This window comes from Rhinolophus hipposideros, assembly GCF_964194185.1.
Source record: "Rhinolophus hipposideros genome assembly, chromosome: 14".
Lineage (NCBI taxonomy): Eukaryota > Metazoa > Chordata > Mammalia > Chiroptera > Rhinolophidae > Rhinolophus > Rhinolophus hipposideros.
Window position 1 is genome coordinate 34,172,761 of NC_138060.1, and position 27,287 is coordinate 34,200,047.

Consider the following 27,287-nt stretch of genomic DNA (forward strand, 5'->3'; position numbering starts at 1 on the left):
TTGTGGTGAACTCAAAACTAGTCTAATGGGCAGGAAATAGAAGATATTTCGTAAATGACAATCTATAAGTATACCATGTAACTTCAAGAGAGTGGGGATCATTTGATTATTCTCTTACAAAAAGGAGTATTGCTAGCTCATATTTCAGAGGGTTATGCCAGATGGCCAGTAGGGTTGTCTGCTTGCATAATGGAAACCCCCAAAATATGCATTGCTTTCTTTAATGTACTTGTTTATTTCTATGTAGGTATTCTATTGTGTACTTAAGCACTAATATGAATTGTTTTTCTAATATTTATGATCAAATATTTCACAAGAACTTTAGAGAGGAAATTAAATTAGATAATACACTTTCAACCAATGAGACTGTAGTTTATAATATGTCTCTAAGCAATGTGATCTACGTACATCTTTTCAGCTGGGTGCACTGCCCTGTATTGGCTGGTAAAGTCCATGTTGAGGATACATGTTTTAGTTAAGCAAATATTTCAAAATCATACTTAAAATTAGGTATTTTTATCGTTAAGATAGTTTATAAATTTTGTAAGAGTTCATATATTTTATCCAAGAATCTGCCTTCCATCAGAATGCAGTTCTGCCAAATACCTTGTTGCTGCTTGATCATTTGACAGCTTTCCTTTAAAAAATCACCATGAGTGCTCGCTTCGGCAGCACATATACTAAAATTGGAACGATACAGAGAAGATTAGCATGGCCCCTGCGCAAGGATGACACGCAAAAAATCACCATGAACTTAATGGTGAGCAACTTAACAGGAAAATTACTTTAAAATCTTAATTACTTGTAGCATGTTTCAGCATAAGCTTACTTGAAATGTCTGTGAGACCCAAGTTTTTCTGAGCTCAACCTGGAATGTGATGGTGAGAATACTCATTGATTTACATTTATCATGATTAACACTTAAAATGTTCAGATTTTTCTTCTTTAAATTCTTATAAATTCATTTACTTTAAAATTTTATATATATATATGTGATATATGTATATGTATAACATTCTCCTAAATATATATATACATATACATGTATACACATACATTATATAATACATATATCCCCCTGAATATCTGTTGCCTTGGATAATTGAGATTGAAAGAAATAGGAATAACCTTCTGTTTTCTGTGATGCTGATGTGACTACTATTGTAAAAATCCTTTCTTTCAGTTTTGTGAGGTTGAGTATTTTTTGAATTCTTATATTAAAGCACAAATGTTAGAGATTGCTTTTTAACATTTGAACTGAAAATGAAACGAACAAACGAACAAAATAGAAACAAACTCATAGATGTGAAGAACAAACTGATGGTTGCTGGAGGTGAGAATAGGTGGAAAAGTGGTAGAGGATTAAGTACAAACTTCCAGTTATAAAATAAGTCACAGGGATGAAATGTACGGTATAGGAAATAGAGTCAGTAATATTGTAATAACTGCAGTGACACATGGTTACTAGACTTTTTCTGGTGATTACTTTCTAAGGTTTATAAATGTTGAATCAGTATGTTGTACACCTGAAACTAATATAATATTGTATGTCAACTATAGTTAAAAATAAATAAAAATAATTCAAGAAAAAGAAAAGAATGTATATGCATAATCATTATGCTCTGTTCCCACTTTTTCTTGGAGTTGGGAATTTAAAAGCTATGCTTAATATTATTCTCCTTTTGGTCTGAAAGGCTTCATGCAGTTATATGCAAAACAAGTAATGTAATCTTACTCTGACCAGAGTCTCTACACATGTAAAATATATATTTTAGGTATAAATGTAACCTCTAACCATATTACTGCCTTCAAGGGGACATTGTATTTTTTTTTTTTTTTTTTGCATTTCTTTATAGTTAAAAACCCTACATGATTTGTTTGGAAATACACTAATGTTTTCCATCTTATAAATAACATTAATACATTGTGTCTCTGGGTTGTGTTTTCATAATTATTAATGGAAAGATTCAATATTTCAGTATGTCAAGATTCTTACGTTAATACCAGCTTTTAACTGTTGAACTTAGGAAATATGCACAACTAGATTTGACTAGTTATAAATCTCTAATATTATTTTAAGATAGGCGTATGACGTCATCATGGGCATTCTTAAGAATTTCTGGATATTGTTTTTATTCTGTTTTCATCAGATGTGAATACCACCATAGATTTTCTTTTGGTGACTTTTTTTCCTTTATTTGAAAATAATTTTTTGATTTATGTCTTCTTTGAATTATTTAGCTAATTATAGTAGCTAACATAATTCTGCTATTGAGAGACTACCTTGTATTAAGAGACTAAATGAAATCAAGAATGCACAATTAAGAGTTTCTTTCTTGGTGGTTTTCTTGTCTTAATGGTGTTACATTGTGTTTAAAAAGCATTTTCTTGGGAAAAACAAGTCAAGGAAATGATTTGCATGCTAATCTTATCAGTGTGGTTTATGACCATGAGGAGGTCCATTAAGGTACTTGAACAGTTTTTAGGGTGCAAGGCAAATTAAAATATGTTCCTTGTGCCTTTACGGTATTTCTTCTGTGAACATTAAAGATTACCTAGACGGAGGGAAATCTGTGAAGTTATCTAAATATTGTATCTACAGTAGAGTACTTCTTATTACTCCTGCTTGCTCAGTGCCATGGGAAGTTAGTGCCACACCTCGAGCAGACTTGAGTAGCAGCAGCTCACATTTATAACATACCCATGAAGAATGATCTTCTGAGCTACAGCGGTATCAAAGAGGAAGCTCTAGTTTTCAGAGAATGCTTATTACTTTTAAAAGTATAGAAAGCTTTCTATTTTATTTCTTCATTATTAATTTTAGAATAATGCTTAGATTCCTAATATTTGTTTCTATTTTGGTTGCAGATTTTACACATCAACAATCTCAGACATATTATTTAAATGTTAAATTCACTTTTATAATGATATAAAGACATTCAGAAAAAGCTGGAGAGGTGACAGTATCATTCAGACATTAGGAAATAAAGACTTAAAGTTGAGCATTATTATGATGCTATTGTTTAGTTTTATTTAATAGTATTTGAATAGTCCTAGTATCTCCGGTGAATGAGGAGTACATGGATTTACTTTAGGAGCACTTAATATATTTTCACAGGTGACCAGTTGCTATCTTTTGATGAAATAGTTGCCTTTGATGTATTTTCTGTATCTGGCTTTCCCTAAGAATAGATATTTTTCTCAAGAGATCTTACTAACTTTCTGCACTTTCTATTTAACATTCCCTTCAAATAGACTCGGTGTTCTGGTGGAGCTGTATCTAAGCATCTGGTGCAGTGGAGGAAAGTGCCCTAAATATCACATATGTGTGATGGCCTGGTAGGCATCCACTATTGGCTCCTCTGCCTTTCCTAATCACAGACCCTAGGACAGATTCATAGCACATGTGGTCTCTTTTCAGTCATGTACCACACCCTGTGCCTGAGTTAGCAACATGTACTAAATTTGATACCTGATGCAGTCATTGCATTTTGTACACAGTCATTGTACATCTAGGTACATTTGTTTAGCTGGAATGAAAAAACAATATTGCCACAGTGATAAATCTGGAGGAATATTAAGATTTGTAGGTAACAGTTAATATTGAAGAATTATTAAAAGGAATCCTTGTATAAATTTATTGAGTCTTAAAATTTAAATAGGAAAACTTTTTAAAAGTAACATAATCCTATAGATGTAGATTTCAGTTATGGTTATTGAAAAGGCCTAGAAAATATGTGTCTGAAAAAATAAAATTCGTAGAATAATAAAAGCTTCAAAACTGGATATTTAGGAAAAGGATATATACTAATAAAGCCTATACCTGTGCACAGTGGGGTATCAGTTTTGAAAACTTCTGAAAATTGGTTAGTTAATGTTGGTAAATTGAATGAACTCAAGCTTCCACTGCTACGAATATTTCTCCATGATATTTTGACCTTCAAAGTGAAGTCTTAATTCAAGGGAGTTGGTAAAGAAAGATCCAAACCCCTTCCCCTGTTTTTCAGAGCCTTCTGTTCCTTATCTCCCTCTTTTAGCTTCATGTTTTCCACTGTACATTTCTTTATATTCTGCATTTCTGCGTATCTGGAATTCATTCTGGGTCCAAACACACCAGGTACTTTGATGACCTTTGAGTTTGTCTTCCTTGGATCCCCAGAGGATTTTGTATCTAATAGCACCTGTCACACACTGCCTTATATATTTATGGGCAAGTCGTTCTTCCCAGAATGGGCAGTGGGAGCTCCATCTTATTTTCCTTTAGCAGATGTTCCATAGCTATAGAACTGAAGTTGACGTCCATATCTGTGCCTTTTGGGTCATTTATTTTAAGAACAGTCACAGCCAGCAGTGCTAGTCTTCTTAGAGAGCTATGTAAAAGAATCCTGAATGATCTTACACTGTCCTCGTCTCCTCTCTATTTCCGTGCTGAGTCTTCACATTTCTCCTTGTTTCACTCCTATGGACTTCACATCAGAGATTCCATCTGTGCTGTTGACCACAGTTATTTGCGTAAATGATTTATTGATTCACCTTTGTGGCCTGAGCATGCCCACCCCTTAACTATTAGATATATTGCATAGATGTCTTTTTACCCAGGGCCCATGTTTCTGAAAACTTTAGTGTAATCTTTGATTTGTGCTTTAGTTTACTATTGCAATAAATCTTAAATCACTCTGAAGATAACAACATGATTGAGGACAGCAGGTAGACTGAGGTTTGGGAAAAACATGATTAATTTGATGTGGTGCAAATTAATGTGGTTCATCTTTACCAACTCCCTTGAATTAAGACTTCACTTTGAAGTGAGTTGAGTTCGAGATACTGATGGGTGGAATGTGGGTCTGGAATTCTGGAAAGGCATCGAAGCAGAATATTAGAAATTGGACATCAGCTTCCTAACAGTGGTGATTGAATGAACAGAGCATTTGATGCCAGAGGTATTGAATGTATAGAGAGAAGAAAGCCAAGGGAATAAGGAATGTTTATTTTTAATTAGTCAAAAAAGAAAGCAACAAAGAAATAAATACAAAGAGAATCCAGAGACTGCTGTGTCATAGAAACCAGGGAAGGAAATAGTCTGTAAATGATCTAGTCTGTAAACATATCTGCAGTGGTCAGAAAGAATGAAGAAATAACTGGGTTTTTGAACAAGCAGATTTAATAAATCATTAAAAATAGGAGTGATTGTCAAGGGCTCTGTGATTGTCAGAGTGAGAAAGTGGTAGCAACAAGCGGGTTACACTCTGAAGTTCAGCTATGAGGAATGAAAGGATAATAGCTTGATGAGATGGCAAGATCAAGAGAGGCTGATTTATTATTTTTGTGTTTTATTTTTCATACTGGGTTATTTGGTTTGGTTTCTAGGCCAGGGAAGCAGGGGTGGGAAGAAAGAGTTTGGACTAGTGGTTATTGGAGGGGAGCTCTAAGAGATGATGGGTGAATGGCATCAGGAGCCCAGGTAAAGGTATAATCTTGTTGCAGGAGGAAGTATACCTCTCTTCTGAGATGGGAATAAAGCAAGAGATAGAAGGAAAGAGAAGATACAGAAAATGCTTGAGGAAGGATCTCTCACTGAGCTGTTAGACGACAGTTTATTTTACTAAATATATGTGTAACTGGGGTCCCCAAAGACATGAAGTGGAGGGCGCGGGGTGGACAAGAAAGAGTGATGAAGAAATAATGACTGAAATGTTTCCAAATTTGGTGAAAACTATAAAGCAGATCTGAGAACTCAACAAACTCCAAACACAGAAAGCTTGAAGAAAGTAAACCACAGCACATTATAATCCAATTGCTCAAAACTAGTGATAAAAAAATTTAAAAGCATCCAGAAAAATAAAACATGGTAATGTATTATACAGAAGAACCAAGGAAAAGATGGCAGGAAATTTCTCATTGGAAACAATGCAAGGGAGAAGACAGTGAAGCTACATCTTTAAATTACTGTAAGGAAAGAACTGTGTACATAGAATTCTATAATCAGCAAAAATATCTTTCAAAAATGAAGGAGAAATAAAGACTTTTTCAGAACTATTAGGTACAAAAGTAATTGCAGTTCAAAGGGTTAAAAACTGAAAAACTGCAATTACATTTGCACTAACCTAATACAAAAGCTGAAAGAATTCATCACCAGCAGACTCATACTACAAGAAATGTTAAAGGAAGTCCTTTGGGAACCACTGGTACCAGATGGAAATATGGACCTCTGCAAAGGAACAAAGAGCACCAGAAGTGGTAACTACATGGGTAAATGCACAAGATTTTTCTTATTGTTTATATCTCTTTAAAAGATCACTGAACACATTTAAAAGATCACTCTCAATAATTGATCAAATAGACAGAAAATCAGTAATTTGAATAACATGATCAACCGCTTGATCTAATTAACAATTACAGACACTTCCAACAATCACAGAATGCATATTCTTTTCAAGTATACATGGAATATTTACTATGCTAGACCATATTCTGGGCCATAAAACAAGTAAATTTTAACGGACTTAATTCATACAAAGTAGTGTTTTGTGAACACAGTGTAGTTAGTTTAGAAATCAAAAATAGGAAACTAGAAAATCCCCAAATATTTGGAAACTAAATAATAAACTTCCAGATAACCCATGTGTCAAAGAAGAAATCAAAACACAAATTACAAACTATTTGGAGTTGAATTAAATAAAAACAAAACATTTCAAAAATGTTGGGGTGCTGCTGAAGGGGAGATATATACTATTAAACACCAATATTAGAAAAGAAGAAGTCTCAAATGAGTGCCGTAGTTTTCACCTTAAGAACAAACCCCAAACAGATGAAAGGAAATAATAAAGATTAGAAGTCGGTGAAATATGAAAGAGAAGAACAAGAGAGAAAACCAGTGAAACCGATGCTTAACTCTGAGTATTATCATTAACGGTAAATCTCTTGGCTAGACTAATGAGAAAAATAGAAGTTGCACATTAACAATATAATGAAGGAGAGAGATGATATTACAGATGCTCACAGGTATTAAGTAATAAAACATTATGAACAGCTGCTTCCCAATAAATTCAGCCACAGGTGAAATGGACAAATTCTTTGGAAAATAAGAACATTCAAAACCCACTCAAGGAGTGGATAATTAGAACTTAGTCCTATATCTATTAAAGAAATTGAATTTTTAGTTAAAAACCTGCCCTCCCCAAAATGCTCTAGGTCCAGAGTGAAATCTGCAGCACTGGGGAGTAGTACCTCCAAACATTTCAGGAAGAAATAAAACAAACTACACAAACGCTTTCAGAAAATTGAGGAAAGATTACTTTCTAATTCATTCTATAAGGTCAGCATTCCCTGAAACAATGCCAGACAAAGATCAGAAGAAAACTATAGCTCATAATCTATCATGATCAGAGATTCAAAAATTTTAACCAAAAGTTTAACAAATAGAATCCAAAAATATATTTTAAAAATGACCACATAGGCTTTATACCAAGAATACAAGTTTGTTTTACCATTTGAAAGTCAAACAGGGCAATATACTGTATTAACATACTGAAAACCAAAAACAACAAGGTTGCCAGTTCGATCCCCACATGAGCCACTGTGAGCTGCGCCCTCCACAACTAGATTGAAACAACTACTTGACTTGGAGCTGATGGGTCCTGGAAAAACACACCTAAAATAAGTTTAAAAAACAATTTTAAAAAATAAAAATGACTTGACCATGAGCATCTTATGATAATATCCCACTTTGTCCATCATCACACTTATAAAAAGAGCCCCAATGCAGACTGTGGACAAGAATATGATAATTAAGGCTTCTAAGAGGCTAAAATTGACACAAAAGCCAAGAAGTCCTTAGCTGGTCAAATAGGATTTAGAATCCGACTTCTAAATCCTAAATTTACCATTTGCTGTCTGAGATCATCTCTCTTGGCCTTAGATTCCATACCTCTAACATGGGAATCCTACAAACCATAAAATTTTGCTATGATGTGCAAATAAAGCTAAGCATATGATAAACAATTTTGTTCCTTTTTAAATTTTTATGGTGCACATACATACATTTCATCCTATTGCCTAATGGCACCTCTTCTGTTGGTATCTGGAAATAACTTTAATTTTCTCCAAGTTATGTAACTTGTTACATAATTACCTCTCTTCCCCACTAAGCTAAAATTCCTTTAAGGCAAAAACTATATGATCATCTCAATAGATGCAGAAAAAGTATTAGAAGAAAATTCCCAAAAGTCTAGGAATAGAAGAGAACTTCCTCAAACTGATAAGGGACATCTGCTAAAAAAAAACAAAATCTAGCTAACATAATACTTACTGCCAAAAGCCTGAATTCTTTTTACCTAATAACAGAAGCAAGATAAGGACGCCCATTCCCATCACTTCAGTATTGTATGAAGTTCCAACCAGTGCACTAAAGCAGGCAGGAAATAAAAGGCAAGAAAAGATTGGCAGGGAAAAAGTAACTATTTGTGGATGACACAACCATCTATGAAGAAGATCCAATGTGATTCACAAATTAGCTACTAACATAGAACTAACAGGAGTTTAGAAAGATTACAGAACACAAGATCAATTTACACTAATGAAAAATCAAATCAAAGTTTTTAAAGAATATAAAAGCATCCAAAACTATGAAATTTTTAGAATTCTTAGGAATATATCTTGACAAAAAATGTGAAGACCTATACAATGAAAACTATAAAACATTGTTGAGTGAAATTAAAGACCTATGTAAATGGAAGAATATGCCTTTCCACTGAATACTGAGTTTCCACTGATCAGGAAACTCAGTATTAGGATGTTAGTTTTCTCCAAGTTAGTCAATAGATTTAATATAGTCCCAGAGAAAATCGTTGCAGTCTTCTATTTTTTTTTTTTTGGTAGAAAGTGACAGATTGATTCTAAAATTCATATGGAAATGTTAAGGACCTCAAACAGCCAAAACAGCTTTAAAAAAAGAACAATGTTGGAGATCTGATTTCAAATGATAGTAGTGAAGACTGTGGTGATGGCATTAAGGTGGGCAGGTCGATCAGTGGAGCAGAACAGAGCATCTAAAAATGGACCCACATAATGTATTGATAACTAATGTCGAAAGTGCAAAGGCAGTTCAGTGGAGAAGGGATTATTTTTTAAACACACAGTTTTAGAGCAATTGGATATGCAGGTAAAGAAAATGAATTTCGATCCATTCCTTGCTCCATCTACAAAAATTAACTCCAAGTAGATAACAGACCTAAATGTGAAATCTAAAGCTGTAAGACTTCTGGAAGAGAACATAGAAGAAAATATTGGTGCTTGGCAAAGAAATATTTGGAGAAAATATTTGCAAATTATCTGATAGAAGAAAGAGGCAGAATATATGAAGAGCTCTCAAAACTCAGTGGTAAAGAAGCAACCCAACATAAAAATGGGCAAAATATTTGAACAGACATTTCACCAATGAAGATACATAATTGGCAAATAAGCACACAAAAATGTGATCAACTTCTTTAGTCATTAGAAAAATGCAAACCTAAACCACAATGAAATACCTTTACACACCCATTAATATGACTAAAATTGAAAAGACTGAATTGCTTGCAAGGATGTGGGAGAATGGTAGCTGTCAGACACTGCTGGTGGAAATCTAATACGGGACATTCACTTTGGAAACAGGAAGTTTCTTAAAAAGTTAAACATGTACAATATCGAGTCATTTTGCTCCTAGATAAATGAAAGCTTATGTCCTTACCGACACTTGTGCACAAATGTTTATAGCAGCTTTATTTTTAGTCGATGAACCTGGAAATCAAATGTCCAACAGGTAAACGGATGAACAAATTGCTATTCATACAGTGGACTATAGTTCAAGGAAAAGGGATGAACAATCCATACATGCTGCATCATGGAGGCATCTCAGAATCATTATTCTGAGTGAAAGAAGCAAGGCAGGAAAAAGTGTACAGTTTGATTTCATTTATATACAATTCTAGAAAATGCAAAGTAATCTGTAGTGACAGCAGATTGGTGGTTACTCGGGGATGGTAGGGGTGGAAGGACAGGATTAGAGCAGGAAAAATCTTTCAGAGGTGATGGATATGTTTATTAACTTGGTTGTAGCAATGGTTTCAGGGGTATATACACATGTCAGAACTTAACAAATCTAGCACTTTATGTGCAGTTCTTTGTATGTCAGATATACTATAATTTTTAAAAAGTGTCTTTACTGTCTGACCACCACTGCTCACATACCTAAGACTAGTTCTGAAATTTGCTGGATCTTAAGACCCAGCTAGGTACTCTAGTTAAAACTTTTGTGTTCCAGAGTCCAGAATTTTTAGGATAGGACTAGGGAATTTGTATTTTTAACTGACTCCCTGGATGAGTCTTCTCATTCATTAGTGAAGCTTGGAAAGCTCTTTCCCAGATTAAATTAATCGCACTTGAGTCATCTTGAACCCATTTCCATACAAGAAAGGAATGTTGGGTTTCTAGTATTAACAGAAAGGCCTAGTCAGGGAACACTTGATTATGCTTTCACTGTGGTCAGACGAGATCATTGAGAATTGGACAAAGTTTTTTCTTATATATAGTACACTGAGGTCAGCGTCGCTTGATAAGTTCATGAAGTAGCAGAATGGAAATTTTTTAATAGACCTCAAATTAGTAAACATTACATTAAAGATTTAAAAAGAATTTTATTTATATAGTTTTTGACAAGTCAATAAGTATATGTTGTTAGTGGAAAAAATGTTTTATATCTTATATTTTGGAAATCTATAAAATCGTACAAGTTGGGAGAAGATGAATAGAAGAACAGTGCTATTCTCTAAATGTTCTTTAAATGGGCATAGCAGCAGCCTTTTAAAAACTCTGGAAAAAACAGCTTGACCTCCTTATTGCCCTCTTTCCAACGACGTCAAGCAAAGGGAAATTATAGAATAAGTCTGTCTAAATTTGAAATGGTTCAGTTATCAGAAGACTTTAGAGAACAAGTTTTCCACAAATCATCCTGGTGCTGTTTATCTTGATTTTTTTTTTTTTAAAGGGTTGGTGAACCAACGTATAATTAATCACTTTTGTTGGCTTTTAAGGAAATGAAACTGCAGTGTACCCTTTGGCTTTATTGTTCTTTGTTTAGTGTTTATTAAAATTGCAGTTTGTAATATGAGGACCTTAGGTGAATGCTCAGCAATAATTGGGCAAAACAATGTGAAAGAAGTAATTTATTTTAAAGTCAGCTTGTACTGTTACGGTACCTGGGTACACTCCAAAGTGCACATACCACCAGCATCTCTGTGAAAGTCCCTTACAGTCCAAAGTTGTTAGAATGTTCCTCCTTTGTCAGTGGATGGACTTAAGTCCTGTGTACAAGGTGACAGTGTCCACTTGTGACCAGTTCCCATGGTTTCTTCCTCCAAAATCTGATTTGGATTGATTATTCCTTCCCCACCGCTGCTGCCACAATCAGTGAATAAGAACAGACCCATCTCATCTCATGAAGAAGGGATGGGAACACCCTTCTAACCAGTATCACTTCTTTGGGCTTTGTTGTATCTGTGTAGTGAACTTCCTTCCCTGTGGAAATTGTGAATTTTAAAAATCAAGCATTACATTTACTAGTCACTGTCAGTATTAAAAGTTTAAAGAATAAGGTTTTAAGATAGACAGAAAACCTGTATCTAGCAGGCAGCTTCCTTTAACTTTTGTTAATTTGACACCATTTTTTCATTTTGAAGCAGACTAGAACGTTCTCTTTAAACCAGTAGGCTCTGTTTCTATGGAGATTTAAAAACTACACATCCATCTCCATCTGTTCCTGTCCCTCCCCACCCCACAAAGCACAGACCTCAAGGATGGGCATTGCTCTTCTCTGATGGTCACTGTTAATGAAAAAAACACTGAGTTCCAAAAAGCTGAACTCTGGTTTGGTATTTAGGGTAATGCTGGCCTCAAAATAAGTTGGGACATGTTCCCTTCTCCCCAGTTTTCTGATAGAGTTTGTGTAGGATTGAATTGTGTCTCCCCAAAAATAGGTTGAAGTCCTAAACCGTAGCACCTCAGAATGTGACCTTATTTGGAAATAGGGTAATTGCTGATATAATGTTAAGATAAAATCATACTCATTTAGGGTGGACCTTAATCCAGCATGAGTAGTATCCTTACAAGAAGACATTCGAGGAGAGAATGAAATGTTGCAGCTATAAAACAAGGAACACCAGGAATTGCCAGCAAACCACCAGAAGCTGGGAATCGGCAAGGAAGGAAGTTCCCCCACAGGCTTCAGAGGGGGCATGGCCCTGCTGATGTCTTGATTTTGGACTTCTAGCCTGCAGGACTGTGAGAAAGTAAATTCTGTTGTTTAAGTCAGCCAGTGTGTGGTACCTTGTTATGGCAGCCCTAGAAAACTAATACAGATTTGTATTATTCTTTTCTTTCAAATTTGATAGCATTCATCCAGTGAAACTATTTGGATGAAGAGTTTTCTTTGTGGAAAGATTTATAATTATGAACTCCATTTCTTTAATACTAGATATAGAGCTATAAAGATTTTCTATTCTTGTATCTGTTTTGGTAATTTGTGTATTTCAAGGAGTATGTTCATTTTATCTAAGTTATTAATTTAATTGGCATAAAGTTGAGTGGTTCATAATATTTTTTGACATCTATAGCATCTGTAATGATGTTCCCTCTTCCATTACTGATATTGATAATTTGTATCTTTTTATTTTCTTTGATTCTAGCTTAGTAGTTTTCAACTGGGAGCAACTTCGCCCCCTCACCGTCCCTCACGAGGGGACATTTGGCAATATCTAGAGGCATTTTCAATTATCACAATTTGGGACATGGAGTGGGTAGAGGCCAGGGATGTTGCCACATATCGTACAATGCACGAGACCTCTTAGAACAAAGCATTATCCATCCCACAGTATCAGTAGGGCTGAGGTTGAGAAACTTGTTCTAGGGTTTACAAAGTGTACCTTTTACTTTCAAATAATATTATGCCACTTCGTGTTTAATATAAGCAGCTTACAATGTAATATAATATTTCCACTCATCCCTTTTCCTCCTTTATGCTATTGTGGGCCTACATTTTACTTCTCTGTATTATAAACTCATAATACGTTGTTGCTGGTTTTGCTTTAAACAATCTATTAAGAAAAATTTTTAATGAAAAACTACCTAGTTGTTACTCATGTTTTCAGCACTCACTCTTTGTGTAGGTGCAAATTTCCATCTAATATTTTTTTCTTTCTATGTGAACAAGTACTTTCATATGTCTTGCAGTGTAGATCTGATGGTGACATATTCTGTTAGCTTTGGTTTGCCTCAAAAACTATATTTTGCCTTCATTTTTGAAATATATTTTGGTTTGGTATAGTAGTTTCCGTTGACAATTTTTTTTTTTAATGAATTTTATTGGGGAACAGTGTGTTTCTCCAGGGCCCATCAGCTCCAAGTCGTTGTCCTTCAGTCTAGTTGTGGAGGGCGCAGCTCAGCTCCAAGTCCAGTTGCCAATCTTTAGTTGCAGGGGGCGCACCCACCATCCCATGCGGGAATTGAACTGGAAACCTTGTTAAGAGCTCACACTCTAACCACCTGAGCCATCCAGCCGCCCCTCTGGAAACTTAGCGGCAGCCCATTGTCTTCAGTCTAGTTGTGGAGGGCCCAGCTCCCATGTGGGAACCGAACCAGCAGCTTTGTTGTTCAGAGTTTGCACTTTAACTAACTGAGCCATCTGGCTGCCCTCCATTGACAGTTTTTAAAGTATTCTAAAAGATAACATTCTACTGTTTTCTTCTTTGCATAGATTATGGTAAGCAAAAAGCTATTCACTAATGTAAGGCTTCTTTAAAAATCCGTATAATTTAGGGAGTATTTCTGGATTTTATTATTAAAAAATTGTAACTTAAAATTTAATGCACTGTGCTTAGATTTGTAAACAAACTTATTTTTTACTTTGTTTTCCCTCTTCTTTTTTCCTCCTTCACACAAAAAGTGTATTTTTGGAGGCAAGTCACTTCTGTGAGCCTCGGTTTCCTCACCTGTAAAATCATGCTGCCAATGAGTCTCATGGGTTTGTTGTAAAAATGAAGTGAGATAAAGAATGCAAAATGTCTAGAACTTGAAAGGACTCATAAACACGATACCTGGTACACAGATATCCTCCTATGCACCTTCTTTCTGACCTCGAGGTTCACATGTGGCAGCACATCAGTGGGAGTCCCCATTCTGGGTCCTTCCAGGCCATGTGGCAACAGCTCTGTGTGGACACATCGCCTGCCCCACACACTCGCGGGAACCACGGTATAGTTTGATTGGACCATGAAAGAGCACTGATTTCTGCTCCTACCAATAGAACATGTTGATTTTAAGTAAATCTGATCTTTTACTCAAGTAAGGTTGGAAAATATTTTTTTCAGCATACTTTCACCTGTTGATTTAAAGTATTTTTAATATAGTAAAAATCCATGACATCTATTTTTTATAATTTGCATATTTCACTTGTTCATGGTGTTCTTTCCTCCATCCAGTTAGGCCAAAGTTATATTCAGTTTCCACTTCTGAATTATGCATACGAGCTACAGCCTTTTTTTAAAAAAAGATTTTATTGGGGAAGGGTAACAGGAATTTATATTGGGGAACAGTGTGTACTTCCAGGCCTTTTATCCAAGTCAAGTTGTTGTCCTTTCAATCTTAGTTGTGAAGGGTGCTGTTCAGCTTCAAGTTGTTGTCCTTTCAGTCTTAGTTGTGGAGGGCTCAGCTCAGCTCCAGGTCCAGTTGCCGTTTCTAGTTGCAGGGGGCACAGCCCACCATCCCTTGTGGGAGTTGAACCGGCAACCGATCCGGCAACCTTGTGGTTGGGAAGACACACTCCAACCAACTGAGCCATCCAGGAGCTCAGCGGCAGCTCAACTCAAGGTGCCGTGTTCAATCTTAGTTGCAGGGGGCACAGCCCACCATCCCTCATGGGACTTGAGGAATTGAACCGGCAACCTTGTGGTTGAGAGCCCATTGGCCTAGGTGGGAATCAAACCGGCAGCCTTCGGAGTTAGGAGCATGGAGATCTAACTGCCTGAGCCACTGGGCCGGCGCCAGCCTTTTAAGTAACAAACTTTTATATTAGGAAATCTATATTTAACAGTTTGATGTGGTGGGGCTCGTAATCAACAGTAAAAGCCATTCTTTCCAATAGATCTAATTAGCATATATAATAATGACATTCACATTGAAGGATACATTCATTAAAATGCTATTTTTTCTGTCCTAGCAAGATAAACTAATTGGATATAGTTGACTTCTTTTTGTACATAATGTTTTGCTTTCCTTAAGAGTGGGTTGAGCTGCTATTTTGAGGCCATACCTGGCCACAGGCAGCAGCACTCTGACATTGTTTTAAATATCCCCTCCTTGTGTTGCTGCTTCTCCTCAGTGGGCCTTCGGAGTGACGCTATGGGAGCTCATGACTCTGGGCCAAACGCCCTATGTGGACATTGACCCCTTTGAGATGGCCGCGTACCTGAAAGATGGTTACCGAATAGCCCAGCCCATCAACTGTCCTGATGAACTGTAAGTTTTTCTGAGCTTAAAGACATGGGTTTCATTCCCTGTACAATACTGGGATAAAATAAAAAGAGCAGGTGTCCATAGTCATCCAGAGACTTTCCTCCTGAGAATAATGACTCTTTGGACTTAAATTATACTTTTGTAGAGAACCACAGTCAGCCAGACTCATGCACTCTTTAATGCATTGGACGTTAGGACTTCTGCATCTTATATTTTGTAGTGTTTATTCTAATCCAAGAGGCGAATATACATAGTGAGAAAACACTGAATATTATGTGGGTTATTCTGTGTAGAGTGAGGACCTGACTTTTACCGCTAGAGCCTTAAGGACATTCTTAGTTATAAAAAGTCTTTCTCATTGCCGTCTTGCCTTCCAGTTGGTGTCAGCTGATATATAAAGGTGACGTTCTGGGCTAGCCGGTGAGATGGTTCCTGTCATCGCATAGCTGATCTTCCATATAATTGGATTGGGGTGGGCAGGCGGGGCTAGTCAGGTGATTGAGTGCACAAGTGAGCCTAGTCTGAGTTCCAGAATCACCTGGAGATTTCTACACCACGGCAAGGTGGCAGCTTTTGCACTGATTTTACTGTAGATTCAAGGTTTTCAGAGCTTGGATAAAGCTTCTTCTTTTCTCTCAGAACTTAAATATAGGATAACACAGGTATTTACATGAAATCTCCATATTTGCTGATGTATTTTCACATGCTATCACAAAGAATTGAAATCTACATGTAAAATCCAGATGACTCACTTGAGCTTCTTTTCGTTTTAGAACTGCCAAAAGATAGTAATATTGATTGATTTTTGTGTCCTCCTCTCCACACCCACATTTATACAGAAAACATAGCTGGCATCCGATTGACCAAAAGGTTAGGAATCCTATATCACCACTTGCCAAATTTTTCATTTTTGTCACTGCAGATTTGCTGTGATGGCTTGTTGCTGGGCCTTGGATCCGGAGGAGAGGCCCAAGTTCCAGCAGCTGGTACAGTGTCTCACAGAGTTCCATGCAGCCCTGGGGGCCTATGTGTGACGCTCCTCCCACAGTCCCACAGCATCCAGCGGAAGGTGCCTGTCAGGGCTCGCTGGGAGCCAGTCACGGACGCTTCATCCATGACACAACGCCAGCAGGAGCACACTTGTCTTCCAGAACACCGTGCCTTAGGAATGCTTTAGAATCGGAACTTTTTAAGACACACTTAATAATGTGGAATAATTTTCTAGATATCAGTTTTATTAGGTTGAACTGAAAAGGTTTTTGTAAATTTTGGGGCCAAAAATTTTTAAAACATAGTTACTTTGGACTAGGGGTACATTCTTACAAAATAAATAAACAGTTTTTTAAATTGTTTAAACACAGATATTTGGAATAGCTATCTTAGTGCCAATTGCTTTTTATTTTTTGACTTCATCAAGGTAATGTAGGTGATTCACCTTTAAAGTTTTTAAAATATTTATCACTAGTCTTGGGAATGGTTTGTCTTCCAGATCCATTACTTTTTCTTAGGAAAAGAAAAACAGTATAAAAAGATGTCTGGTTTGTCTTACAGGGAAAGGCAATATTGGAGGAAGAAAACTTAACGAAAAGCTAGTGTATGAAAAAAATTAAAAATAATAATAATTGATTAGTAACAGAAACTGCCCCTTTGTAAAATTGTTTCTTTTTTATTTTATTTTTTTAATGAAAAGGAGTTCTCCTTTATTTTTGGGGGAAGTAGGAGCTGAATTCATTGAAACATCTTAAATTTGGCAGAAATTAGCTTTTCCATGTGCTAGAAGTGAGTTTTGGGGGCAGGTGAGTAGTAAACAGTGATGATTTTATTTATTTTTACTCTCTGGAAAAGGTGATAATACAATTTCAGAAAGTGAAATCACGTTTCTAAGGTTAAGAATCCCTTTTATTGCACCTAGAATAGTGCTATGCACAGAGTAGGTGCTTGAGATGTCATGGGTTAAAAAATGTAAACTGGTAAATTTTGTGCTTATCTTCAAGGCTGGCTTAAGTATAAAATTGTTTTTTTTAAAACACTTGAGAAATTAAAGGATTTGTTTTATATGATGGCAGTTCTGAAAATATCGTTCATAATGAGTGATTGGTTGTGTCTGGTAAGTCTTTGAACATGCAGCAGCTAGGTACCCTGTTTTGTTTCATGGGTGCTTCACTCCGGCTTCCGGTCCCCAACACAATCACAGCTACCAGTACTCAACCTCCGGGTTCTAATAAAAAGTTGGCATTATTATTACCAGGAAGTATCACAACATTGAAACTGTTCTCCAGAGCCATTACATTAGGGGATGCATGTATTTATTGTGTTTGGTTAGAGTTGGCCGAAGGCATAGTTGGGGCTCCTAGATAGCCAGGCCTGGGGGTGCCTGCCTCCACTCTTGTCCTCACAAGCACACAATGTGTAACAGTTGGAGGCTTTTACTGTTCTTAAAGAAGCTTTGAATCAGCAGTACATCTGGACGAAGAGCTCACACAGTACATGTTCTGCCCCAGCAGGCCTACAGCATGATTTTTCTGTATACCATTTCACACTGGTTTTTTGGTTTTAGGAAGTACTCAGCCCCCTGAATGGCCGGTTGTTTTTTTTTTTTTTTAAAGCTCTTTGAACTGTAAGTTATACGTTTTTGTACACAACCTGCAATCTCAGAAGGCATTCAACCAACATATATCATTTAGCACTAACTATGCTGTTATGCCCGTGGAGTGGTTCAACTCTAGCATCCCTTCCAACAGTCAGTACATTTTTTTGTGTTCAGCTTAGTGCATTGTTTAGATATCACAGTTCTATATCCAAGATCAGTTCAAAAGAAAAGGTACTGACATCTGACTTCTATCCCATATTAGCAAGTAGGAAAAGGTGCTCTCAGCTGGAGTGTGTGTGCCTTTAACCTTATTTTTTTGTTTGTAAGCTGGTTATGTATGTGCATTTGTTTTAGTAGGTGGTTTAAAAGTTTAAAGAGTTTTCTTGCTGAGCTACTTGGAGTCACTGACATGGGAAAAAAAAGAGAAGTTGTAAGAATTTCATGGCTGGTCTTCTTCCAGTTGTTTTGTCATAGACTGAATGTTACTGAGCAGATTTTGCAGAAAAATACTATTTTTATAGGAAAGAAGCAAATTGACAAAGCACTGATGTGATATTATAAGCTGGCTCTAGTGACTGAGAGCTGTATTATATTCTGTGCTTTCTTACACCCCTGTTATAAGAATATTTTACTTGTAGAAGCAAAGAGTATTGGGCTATTCATTCAATATATATTTATTGAGTGCCCACTGTATATTTGGTTCTCAAGATACGTAGGGAACAAGACAGATGAAATTCCTCCCTTTTTAGGTCTTATATTCTGGTTAGGAGAAACATGAACGTAAGCTTTTGGTAAGTGCTATGAAAAAATACAGAGTGGAATCAGAAAGAATAACTTTAGATGTGCTATTTAGCCAGGCTTCTCTGAGCAAGTAGCATTTCAACTGAAATATGAATGACAAGAAGTCAGTGATGAGAAGATCCAGGCAGAAGGGACGTGATTTCAGAGGCCTTAAAGCAGGAATAAGCTGTCCTCCAGGCTCGGCCCTTCCTCTGTATCCTCTAGCTGCTGCTGCTGGAAGAAGAGAACAGAGGTCGGTGCAGCTAGGATGTAGGTAGGTAAGGGAGGGTTCACAATGAGGTCTGGGAGACACAGGAGCAGGCAGCAGGGCCTTTTAAGCCATGGGATACATTTATATTTTATTCTAAATACAGTGGAATTTCATTCAAGGATGTTTTTCAGTAAACATGATCTGATTTGTCATTTAAAAAAGATTATGCCAACTCTCTTATAAAGACTTGATTGTAGGAAGGCAAGGATGGAAGTAGTGAGATTTTAAAGAAACTGTTGCATAGTTTAGGGAAGAAGAGAGAGTGGTTTGGGACCAATTTGGGTAGTGTGGGCAATTGGAAGGAGCACATTGGAGATAAGTTTTGAAAATAATAGACAGGACCCTGGATTCATGGGATGTTGGAGGGTGGGGTGGATACGAAAAGAGAGTAAGCAGGGCTGACTAGTTGGTTTGGGGCTTGAGCATCTGGTTGTATGGCCAAACTCTATACTGAGATGGGAAAAATGCTGGGAGGAAAAGGATTTTGCTTTGGCAGGGGGAATCAGTCATTTGTTGTAGGCTACGTTTGAGTTACCAATTGGTCATCTAAGTGGAGATTTTGAGTAGATAGAGAGTCTGCAGCTCAGGGAAAAGGTCTCATTGAACATACAAATGTTGGAGTATAACCTACAGACTATATTTAAAGCCAAGGTATGATGAATTGCTTCAGGAGACGGTGTAGATGGAGGAGGTGCTAGGAATGAGTCCTAAGCATGCCAGCATTTAATGGTCTAGTGAAGGAAGAAGCGATAACAATGAGAACAACAAAAAGACTGAGACGAAGTCAGTGCAGATGGAAAAAGCAACAACAAAAACAGGAAAATGAGGTGTTGCCCAGGGAAGGTGGAAGCCCAGGGAAGAAAGTATTTCAATATGGAGAGAGAAATCTCTATGGGATTTGGCATTATAGAGGTGATTGACACAAGCAGCAGGGTTGGAGCAAGTTGAAGTAGGAATACAGTGTGGGAAAGTTGACATGCTACTATAGTGAGCGCTATTGAAGTTTCGCTGCGAAGGGAAATGGAGCAGTGACTAGAAATCAAAGTGTTGTTTTTTGGTGGGTGTGGGGGACAGAGAGGAGAGCATGTTTGTTTTCCAGATGAAGATATGGGTACCAGAAAATGTTTCACAAGCTAATGGAAGCGATCCAGTAGAGGAAGAAAAATCCATTTGGAGAATGGGACACTCCTCTTTCTTGCCATTTGAGCCACAAGAGTGACAGCCGCTCCACTCTAACCCCCCCAGCCCTCCCAAGTCCCTTTGGTTGTGGTAAAGGTTGTTTTTATTGGGGAAAAAATGTAAGGGTGAGGGGAGGTGGTGCACAAAAACTTTAATGGTTCTCATTATATGAAAATCTGCGTTTGTGGAGTTTTTGGGTCTAGAACTGTGGAGTTTGATGGGTCCAGAATCTCAGACCCATCACAGTTATTTTGCTTGCCGCCATCTTTTCCCCCATTTCCTCCATAATGCTTAACTGCTTAACTGGCCTGGGCCCTGAACCCATCCATCCAGCTTCTTCCAGAGTAACGCTTCCTAAAACAGCTGCTGTCCCTGTTTAAAATCCTTCAGCAGTTTCTCAAAGCCTTCAGGGTAGGGTTCAGAACTCCTAAGTGCACTGTCTCCACTCATCTCTGCAGTTTCACCTCCTGCGGCTTCACCAGCTCACTACTTCTGCCTGAGCCTGTCATGCTGTTGCACATGTCCTTTCCTTTGCATGTGCTGCTGCTCTTAGAAGGTCACACTTCACTTGAGATTGCCCCAGTGCCCAGGAGACTCCTCTACACCTTACCCTGCTCCTGCAGGAGTTTTACAGCCTTATTCCCTGGGTGTGCACTCTGACAAAGGTAAGCTGGGACCATATATATATATACATACATTTTTTTTTTTACCACTTGGCTGTGCATTTTTTGAGGATAGGAACTTATGTTTCCAGGTCTGAATCTCCATTGCTTTATTAGCACTTGACATATGGTAGCGTTAAATCTTTAATGAATTGATGAATAAAAACACCTAGATTTACATAAGAGAGCAATTAGAAAGGCTTAAGAGTCTGTTAACTCCTTTAAAGCATTATCTCATATTTAAAATATTGCGTTCTATCATCATTGTGATATTTATATTCAAATTAGAAGAGCTTACGTTTTATGTAATATAAACCAATAAGGCATGAAATAAAAAGAGACCGATCGGTAGGGAAGACCACATCCCACCCCAGTGCTGGCTTATGTGCCGCCTGTCTGCAGCCCCAATACCCTTTTTTCTTATTTTCCCTGCTTTTTCTTTGGTCACAGGGATAATTAGCCGGATTGAAAATTCTCCTTCTTATTTCTACAAGGTCAACTTTATTTGGAGTTATACATGAAAATAATTATTCCCAAATGAAGTAATTCATTGACTTCAGTGGAAGATTGTTTTCCAGGTGTTACTCTCCTATGCCCCTCACGCACCCCAACTCCATACAATAAAAAGGAGGTGATATAACTGACGGGGCTCAGCAAGAAAAATGTAAACAGTTGCTTGTTAATTTTTGTTTCTGCACTTGTTTTTGCTTTTGATATTTCAGGATAACATTGAACTTCATTTTCTGGCACACATCAACATCCCGCGTAAGTGCATTGAGGGCATTCATGTGCCGCTTAACCAATGGGGATACGTCCTGAGAAAGATGGCATTAGGTGATTTCGCCGCCATGTGAACATCATAGAGTGGACTTACACAGACCGAGGTGGTACAGCCCACACCTGTAACTGTGTGTGCTGTGCCTCCACAGGACTGCCTCTGCAGTAGGTGTGTTTCCACCAGCATCACCACCACACCACACACACGTGAGGGATGCGTTGTGCTAGGACGCGGAGATAGCTCCTGCATCACGAGGCGATAGGAATTGTCCGGCTCCATTATAATCTCACGGGTCCACTGTCATACATCATTGACGGATACATACATTCCATCATTGACGGAAACATTATTATGCCACACCTGGTGGTACCTACATTTTCGATATAAGTAAACTGAATCTGTGGGCATCTGTTCCTAACGCTTCAAACAACAGATGTTTTAAAACATTTAAAAACATGGGAATTGATGATATTTGAACTTATTCCTTCTTGAGAAAATAATACGCCATTTGCTCATACTTGGTATGTCAGTATTTCAAAAGTAAAGCATTTTTTAGTGATTTATTTTTAGAAAGGGGTAAGCACTTCCTGGTGATATATCAAAATTGGGGAGAAAACATGTATAGTTTGAAAATAAAATAACTACCCTTAAAAAAAAAGAAATTAAGGCTGACTCTGTGGTGCCTGAATGTTACGTTTGGAATCAACTTTTTGTTTTGTTTTGTTTTGCATCTTTCTGAGTTTTTACCTTTTGCTTTCTTGGCTCCAAGAATAAGCACAGACTGATATTAGATAGGCATGCATCATTAGGGATAGCATTTGACTGCACATGATAGAAAGCCAACTCTGATCATTTAACCAAATACAGATTTATTTCTATCCTGTAATAAATCCAGAGAGTGATAGACCAGGGCTGGTGCATGGATCCCAGGATATCATCCATTACCCCATTTCGTCCATTTGTGCTGCTCTTCCATCTTTAACATGTTTTTGTTCTTAGGTACCCCCAGGGCCTAGACCTTTACTAGGTAAAAAGATGGGGAAAAGATGGAAGGCAAAAGTTAACCAAGTCCTTTTTTATGGAGGAGACTATTGACTTCCCCATTGCCTACTTCCACCAACATCTTGCTGCCCAGAACTGTAGCACATGGGCACCCTAGCTGTTAGGCATCTTGGGGAACTAAGTTTTGTTGTGCATTTTCCAACAATTTTATTGAGCTGTAGTTCACATATCACCCATTTGAAGTGCTGTACAGTTTAATGATTTTCACAGAGTTATGCCAATTCATTTTTACCTTCCCAGAAAGATAGTCCATACCCATTAGCAGTTACTCTTGATTCCATTCTCACCCCTGCCCCAGGCAACTACTAAACTACTTTTCTACTTCTCTAGATTTACCTATTCTGGACATTTCATATAAATGGAATCGTACAGTATGTGGCCATTTGTGTCTGGCTGCTTAGTATTGTGTTCCTGAGGTTCATTCATGTTGTAGGACATACCACTATTTCATTTCTTTTTATTGCCAAATAATATTGCATTGTATGGATATATTTTACTATTCATTCATCAGGTTAGGTACGTTTGAGGAAATTGAGTTTTCAGTTGAGCACATTCTTACCTTGAACAGAATTAGGCTTCCACTGGTAAGGAAGTAAGAACGACTTGGTAGGCAAGTTGCAGTGTCTGCTTCTGTGCAGAAATGGGATAATGGACTGGAATCTGGCCTCCTTTCACATTATTATGTTCAATGCTTCAAATGTTCTGTCAGGTACGCGAGGAGATGCAGTGATTGTGAAGGCTTAGTGAATGTAGGGAGTGCCCAATCAGCTTATTTTAAGGTTGGTGAATACTGCCTTTATTTGAAGAGAAAGCCTAGTAGGAATTACTATCTAAGTTTTTAGTCTCTAAGTCTGTTCAGAAAACCTACTGTTTCGTTGTGATTGTTGTTACTTTGGCCTCTGGCCCTAATGTTTTCCACCAGTCCATATTCTGCCACTACTTTATAGATTTGGGCTTGCAGGGATATCTGTGATCTCCTCAGTATTTGGCCTGCAGTATCTTCCCCCACCTGCCTTTCCTCTATCATGGTCTCATTACATACGGCCTTTGGAAGTAAGCCAAAGATTGGCTATATATCTCATAAAAAGTCTTATTAAAAGAGCTTAAACATTTATTTATTTATTGCTCCAGCATATGAATTTATTGGGCTACATTTTATATACCTTTATTTAGACAATATTTGCATTCATGTAAAGTTTGTTAATTTTTGGATCGAAACTATTTGGCCTTAGCGTTGCTTAATACACATCCAGCAGATCACCATAGAATTTGTCTCCATAACTCAGAGAACAGGGTAATCTGGAGTGGTGGACTTGAGAAAGAATTGGTCATGATTCTTGGCTCCAGAAAAGCACCAGAGTTATTTAATACTCTGAATAAATTTCCTCTAACTCCGACTTTGCTCAGGCCAACTGGGTTTGACCTGTGTTTTCAGCAGAAAGTACAATATCTTGGTAATCCTGTAGTTTTGTGTTGGAATTTGTAGTTTTGTGTTGGAATCTCTAGGCAGTGTCCCTCTGGCCTTTGCTCTCTTTTTTTTTTCCTTCCGGAGAAAGACCCAGAGATGACTTAGCAGAAAGAAGCGCAGCTTTATTTGACCTGATAGACATTCTTGGTCAGCTAAACAGGCTCTTGTCTTTTGGTAAGTACTTCCCTGGGGTTTTTCTTGCCCCTTCTGGGAAGGCAGGAAAAGGAAGAGACAGGAGATGACAGCCTGGCACTGCTGGGCGTTGTGGAAACCTGGGACTGGGCCTGGCTCTGCCTAGAGGGCCTTCCACTGTCTCCATCTTCCTCTGGCCACTTGGGCATCCCTTTGTTGCTAGCCTCACTGTCTGGCTAATGTGTCAGATGGCCCTCTTAAAGGAACCTCGTTCCCTTTTGACAGGATGTAACATTTCCAAGTGCATTTAAGCAATACAGTAAGGTTTAAAAGTTGCTATAAAGATTGTTGTTCTCCCCCAGCCACCTTAGCACCACATCACATTTTAGAGCTAAAAGGAGAGTAACCCAAGTCTGTTGTTTTACAAATAGAGAAACTGAATTCAGTATCACTTCTTAGCTAGAAGATGAAAAATAGACCCTCATATTGGTGGTTTGGGGGGAGGTGGGTGTGCTTTCCCCGGAAGTGGAATTAATTTGTTGGAATAGTCACTAATGCTCTAAAAGTGGGCATTTTAATACATAGCTGTTGAATTTGTGAACATTGATTTTATTTTATTGTTTTACTTCTGTGGGCAATTTGGTATTCTTGGAACATAGTGTTCAAGGCAGAGAGTAGCAAGAGAGAAGATTCAGGGGGTAAATGGTAGAGGTGTCATGAAGGGCCTAACATTGAGAGATTTAGACTTTGTTCTGTAGGTGATTGCGATTCAGTGGTGGACTTCCATCAGGTAGTAGTGTGGTCACATCTGTCATGCAGGTCACTTTACTGCATTGTTTTACTTAATCCTCACATAGCTGTTAAGTGGCATTGTCAGCATGTGCCTTTTAAAGTTGAGGAAAGGGAGGCTGAGATAGGTCGCACAGGCAGCACATAGTAGAGCTGTTATTTTACTCCAGGGAGTCTGACCAGAGTACCTGTACTATTGGGATATGAGGAGAGGATTGCAGGAGTGGGAGGGATGTGGTGGGAGACCGTACTTGGTAGTTTCAACATTTGTAGTGACATAAGGGGTTGGACAGATCTCTGAGAAGCATCAGGAGAGTTTGAAGCCTTTGCTGGGGCAATTTGCAAGGGAGCTGAGCAAGATCTAGTGAAAATGGAGCTCAGCTGATGTTGGAGATCGGGAGTTTATGGTTGTATTGTCCTGATTGGTTCTGACACTTTTCTCCATGAAGTTGATAAAAGGAGGATCAGCTGTAACAAGGAGTGGATTAAATAAGATAAATGTTTGTTTCTCTCTCACGTTACAGTCCGGGGGAGCAGGAAGCCCAGGCTGGAGGAGTGGCTCCATTTCCAGACCCACTCAGGGTCCTAGGTCCCTTCCATCTTGGTGTGCCATTCTGTAGACTGCTAATATGGCTACTTGGCCATAGCTGGGGTTCTGCCACATCAGTGTTCCAGCTCCTGAAAGTGGGTGAGAGAACTGGAAAGCAAATAATTTCCTTTTAGGTAAGAGAGAGAAAAGTTGTACATGTCACTTCTCATACTTCACTGGGGAGAACTTAGGCACCTACCTGCAAGGAAGTCTGGGAAATGGGTCTAGTTGGGTAGCCGTATTCCTAACGAAAACCATTACTATGGAAGAAGAGATTTGGGGGACCAGCTAGCAGCCTGCTGCAGAAGATAAGAGTGACTGTGGGGTTGTTGGAGGATTGGAGTTTTTCTGGACAGGTGTGAGGACAGCAGTGCAAGAGATTTAGGGTGTTGAGGTGGAGTTCAGTTGATCAGCTATGAGCTCCAGCTGGGCAGGGAAGTTAAACCAGGACATTGAGGTCCCGGAAGCCTTGAGTCTAGGAGGTTGCAGAGTAGATATGAGACTAAAGGAGAAAGTGGTTGGAATAGGAGTTAGTGGTTTGTGGTTGGAGTAGAATCTGGGGTTCGGTCTACAGTTGGCTTAGTTCTGGGAGATGACGGGACCTGTGGTGGAGCCATGGGTTTAGGAGGTTGACCTGGTGAGATGCAGGTTTCCAGAGTTGCGGCAGTCACAGAGCATGCGTAGTGGTCAGATTTCCCATCTTAGCGTCTGGCTCCTGGCTCTCTCACCCTCTCTCTTCCCTTCCTCTCTACTCATCGTACTAAACCCGTTGTTCATACCCCATTTCCGTCGATCTGGGTAACTCCACCTCACCTACAAAAACCAGCTCACTTGTCATCTCTCCCAGGAGGCTGTCCTGGATCCTTAGCCTCCTAAAGTCTCCTCTTTGTTTCTGTTTGGCTACCAGCTGTCTTCTGCTGCTGCTTATTTATAGTTTGTAACTTAACCTTACATATGACCACTTTGGCCTTTCTAACCCACTATATACACAATACATATGTACTATGTATAGCTACTAACTGGAAATCTTTGCTGATTTTTGTATCAGATTTTCAGGATTGACAATTTCATTGGCCCAGCTCATCTCATCTTTTCACACCAGACCATAGCTAACCTGTATGTTAGCTCCCATCAGCTGGTCAGTCATGTGCAGGAAAACAGAATGGGAAGATCAGGACACTGAATAAGCCAGCTGCTTTCCATGTTGGTGTCAGTGCCAGGCTGCGACCTGTGGGTGCTGAGGTGTAGGAAGGACTACAACCCCACCATTGCTTTCTCTTCCAGCCAGGCCTTGAGCACGAGAGGGGTTTTTAGGGAGATACAAGTTGGCTGTTTCTCCTCACCACTCAGGAACAATAAGTTTATACTGTACTGGAAGGATTTAACCAGCTGGTTGAGGGTTTGGTCATTGGTCTGTTTATTCAACTAGAACAACTGAGAAACG

At 38.2% G+C, this 27,287-nt stretch overlaps 1 protein-coding gene across 4 annotated transcripts in view; it reads left to right on the top strand.

Annotated features, from left to right (window-relative positions):
• The window catches only part of RYK (receptor like tyrosine kinase), a gene marked incomplete at its 5' end in the record, with an annotated part of 114,165 nt that overhangs the window by 66,432 nt on the left and 20,446 nt on the right, over window positions 1–27,287 (top strand). For 3 of the 4 annotated variants that reach the window (XM_081073200.1, XM_081073201.1, XM_081073203.1), the window contains 2 exons: window positions 15,410–15,546; window positions 16,466–18,574. The exons of the other annotated variant lie outside the window; for it this stretch is intronic. In XM_081073200.1, the coding sequence (XP_080929326.1) occupies window positions 15,410–15,546; window positions 16,466–16,577 (249 nt within the window). In that variant the 3' untranslated portion in view covers window positions 16,578–18,574. Of the gene's footprint in view, window positions 1–15,409; window positions 15,547–16,465; window positions 18,575–27,287 lie in introns of those variants that run through there. 4 annotated transcript variants of the gene reach the window in all.